This window comes from Vigna radiata, chromosome 7 (assembly GCF_000741045.1).
Source record: "Vigna radiata var. radiata cultivar VC1973A chromosome 7, Vradiata_ver6, whole genome shotgun sequence".
NCBI lineage: Eukaryota > Viridiplantae > Streptophyta > Magnoliopsida > Fabales > Fabaceae > Vigna > Vigna radiata.
The window spans coordinates 14,190,248-14,193,902 of record NC_028357.1 but is presented as its reverse complement, the minus strand read 5'-3'; the positions used below and the strand labels follow the sequence as shown (position 1 = coordinate 14,193,902).

Here is a 3,655-nt window from a genome sequence, read left to right as displayed (position 1 = left end):
CTTAAATATAAGAACTGTTTTTGAAGTACGAAAGAAATTGAATGAATTACATTCTATTTACTGTTTTTACTTAAAAAAAAATAGGATTTAAAAGTAAATTAAAATTTGGTGTGGAAGTAAGATAGTAAATGAGTTGAAGTAGATGTGTTTAAAGAAGGGATTGGTTGGTCGTTAAGTCGAGGTCAAGTGGTTACCTAAACTGAAACCAAGGTTACTGAAGGGTGTTTGAATTGCATTGCATATAGTTAATAGGAGGAGCAGGCAAAAACATAAGCACAAGCAGAAGGAGGGAGTTATGCAGTGACGCTGATGTTGATGGGGACAGAGATATTGAAAGAGAGAGAAAATAGGTTGATGAATAGGCTGTGCTAGGGTCATTTACTAGTGCTAGTGCATATGAACATGACAAGGCTTGTTCCGTTGTGTTGTGTAGCAATGGCAAAGCAAAGCCCTCAATTCTGATGTGCTTTGAAAAGAAAGATGTCCCTGCTGCTGCCACAACCCCAAGTAAGCACCCATCACATTACTGTCTTTCTTGTCAATTTAGAGAGAGACAGCCTAAGACCCTGCAACCCCCCATGAATGGAGAGAGAAATTATATTACTTTCTCCCTGTCTCTCACTCTCACACGTGTGAGTGAGGTGTGATTTGTTAAAAGAATAGAATAAATAGTAGTAATATAATGACAGCAACTGGTTAAATGAAGAATGCCAGACTCATTGCCTCAGTCTGGGTACCTAACTACTTCAAACTCTTTCTCTCTCTCTCTCTCTCTCTCTCTCTTTTCTCTTCTCTTTTCTCGTTGAACCAATGGTCTTGTTAGTGAAGAAAGAATCCTTGTAGGGATATCTCTTGAAAGCCTTCACCACTGGAAACTTTTCAAACCAAACCACTTTAGCTCTTTTATGTTCTGCAAAAATCTGTTCTCCCCCTTCACTATCTGTCCTGTCAAACTTTCCTCTCATGTTACTCCTCCTCTTCATCGCATGAAATATTCTTCTTCTTCTTCCTCTTTCTGATCCACGCTTTTTCTACTTTGCAACACTTCAAAACATTCATATTCTTCTTCAGCATATGTGAGTAAGTCTGAGAACATGAAAGCGTGGCCTACTAGTGTTGTATACTCTTCACAAGAAAACCTCACTCGATACGCTTCTTCTTCTTCCTACTCTTCTTCCCCTCCTTCGATGGGAATGGTCTATGCTGACATGGATTCTCTTTCTCTTTGCTCTAACTATGGTGTCGTTTCGTCTCATCAAGATTGTTATGTCTCCAACGGCGGCGGCTCAAACTGGGGTTTGCCCTTTATGAGGGAATTCCTCGGGAGGAACTTTGAGGAACATCCCAACAGTGATGGGGCTGAAGAGGGTAAAGGGTCTGATAGCAGTGACGATGGTGGTGGGGAAGACAGTGACAAAGTTAACAATAATGCTAATAACTTTAACGAAGAGAACCTTAATGAGAATTCTAATAGTGGTTCGGGGCATTCCAAGCTCTGTGCAAGGGGGCATTGGAGACCGGCAGAAGATTCCAAGCTCAAGGAGCTTGTGGCTCTCTACGGCCCTCAGAACTGGAACCTTATAGCCGAAAAGTTAGAAGGAAGATCAGGTTAGAAAACCAGTGTAAATGGTTATCAGATATAAACTCATGCTTCATTTTTTTTCTTAAAGAATTTGTATGATTTGTTTTCGATGTTTTAGAGGTGACCCTTTTTTTTTTATATCAATGAATGTGTTTTCATTTATCTTTGTTTCGTTGAGATCTCATTGGATGGTGTTGTGCTTTTAGGAAAGAGTTGTAGGCTGAGATGGTTCAACCAGTTGGACCCGAGAATCAATAGGAGAGCTTTCAGTGAAGAAGAGGAAGAGAGACTAATGCAGGCACATAGGATTTATGGCAACAAATGGGCCATGATTGCTAGGCTTTTCCCTGGAAGAACAGATAATGCAGTGAAGAATCACTGGCACGTTATAATGGCCAGGAAGTACAGAGAACAGTCCAGTGCTTACAGGAGGAGGAGGCTGAGCCAATCTGTTTACAGGAGAGTGGAGGAAAACACAACAAGCAGCAATGTCTCTAGAGACACAGCCACTGCAGGGACAGAACCACCACCACCCTATTGTCTCAATCTCCCTAACGGAGGACTTGCTAACAACAACATACCGAGTTTCCCATATGCCATTGCACCCTTCCATGGAGTAGCTGCTCCTCCTGTTGGTGGTGGTGGGGTTGAGTTTGGCTTAAATGGCTCACCCCACATGGCTGCTTCCAAAGAAGTAATCTCAACCACCAAGCTGGCCCCTCCTCACATTGCCATGTATCCTCAACAAACACCCCTTGATTTCTTTTCAGGTTGGTACCCATTTCAAATCCGCACTAAATTTCTCGCCTTCAAATGCTTGTGGTTACAACTTCATTCATTAGCCTTCAAATCACTGTATCTTACTTTTCAAACAAAGTTAAATGTGTTACTTTTTGTGATTTTCTTTGTCTATCTTTTTGGTCTGCTACAGTGACTGATGCAACCCTTTTTGGGTCGCAGCTTAACTAGTCCTCCCCCAAAAAACTGGCGCATTTATAATGACATTTGTTTCATAATACTATATAGCTTAAAGCACTGGTGTTTGGGCCTGCAGGTGGTAGAAGCAATGACATGGTGGGAGAGTATTTTGGCCAGAACCATCACCAACCGTCTGGTTTTTACTCTCATTACCCCCAATATCTGATGCTAATGCAACAACACCAAAACAATCACAACTTTTACGGTTTCTCAAATTCCACAGCACAGATACTGGGCAGTGAAGCTTCACTATCATCAGTGGCAGAACACAGAGATCAAGCCATGAGCAGTGACCCCCCAGATGCAATTCCTCCTCCATTTATTGACTTCCTTGGAGTAGGAGCCACATGATCAAAGTTAGAACCGAACAAAAAGCTGCAGCCTTCCCGGGAAGCTCCTCAATATGGGTGTGGTCCAACATTACTGAGAAGCCATTCGAGGTAAACAGAAAGGATAGTTGCTTCAGTTTGGTGACTGTGATCCTTGCGTCACTGCTGTTGAGAATCACACTTCACACCTATCTCTGTTGTGATCTCCTTTCATTTTTATCACATGGGGACCCTTTTCAATAATAATAATAATAATAATAATATTAATAATAATAACAATAATATAATTAAATTTGATTACTATAACCCTTCTCTATTCATTTTCATCTTCATGCTCTTTCTTTCCTTTTAATTTTTGGCGCTTTCTATATTAACAATACCATAGGTTAAATTTGTCGACCAGACAAATGAAGATTGAAACGGATGATTTGGATATTAAATGTGTCCGAGACATTCGTTTGTTACTTAGAATATATGGCTAAGAATAGGAAGGTACTAATTAAAACAAATTGGGAGACAGAAGGACTGATAGAGTGATACGTGTAAGAAGCTAGGAAAGGACAGGAATTGGTATAGTAAAATAAAGTAGTGTATGTATAGTCTTTATTTTTAAGATTATCGTGAATAAATACGGATTTCTGTTCCCAGTTTCAATTGAACCCAAGACTGCTTTGACTTTTTTTTTTTTTTTTATAAAAGAAAAAAGGTTTTTGTGAACTGTTTTTTTTTGGTGGAATGATAATGAAAATAGTAGAAGGGGGTTGGG

At 40.1% G+C, this 3,655-nt stretch overlaps 1 protein-coding gene across 1 annotated transcript; it reads left to right on the top strand.

The window, feature by feature from the left end:
- Positions 1–245: 245 nt before the first annotated feature.
- On the top strand, positions 246–3,410 carry LOC106766687. Its single transcript, XM_014651401.2, has 3 exons — positions 246–1,608; positions 1,789–2,352; positions 2,637–3,410. The coding sequence occupies exons 1-3, from the start codon at positions 1,095–1,097 to the stop codon at positions 2,909–2,911; spliced, it is 1,353 nt and encodes a 450-aa protein (XP_014506887.1). The 5' UTR covers positions 246–1,094; the 3' UTR covers positions 2,912–3,410.
- Positions 3,411–3,655: the final 245 nt, after the last annotated feature.

Coding starts and splice junctions, on each gene's coding strand:
- LOC106766687 (XM_014651401.2), top strand. CDS start 1,095: ATGAAAGCGTGGCCTACTAGTGTTGTATACTCTTCACAAGAAAACCTC. Junction 1,609..1,788: donor AAAGTTAGAAGGAAGATCAG/GTTAGAAAACCA, acceptor TTGTGCTTTTAG/GAAAGAGTTGTAGGCTGAGA. Junction 2,353..2,636: donor ACCCCTTGATTTCTTTTCAG/GTTGGTACCCAT, acceptor TTGGGCCTGCAG/GTGGTAGAAGCAATGACATG.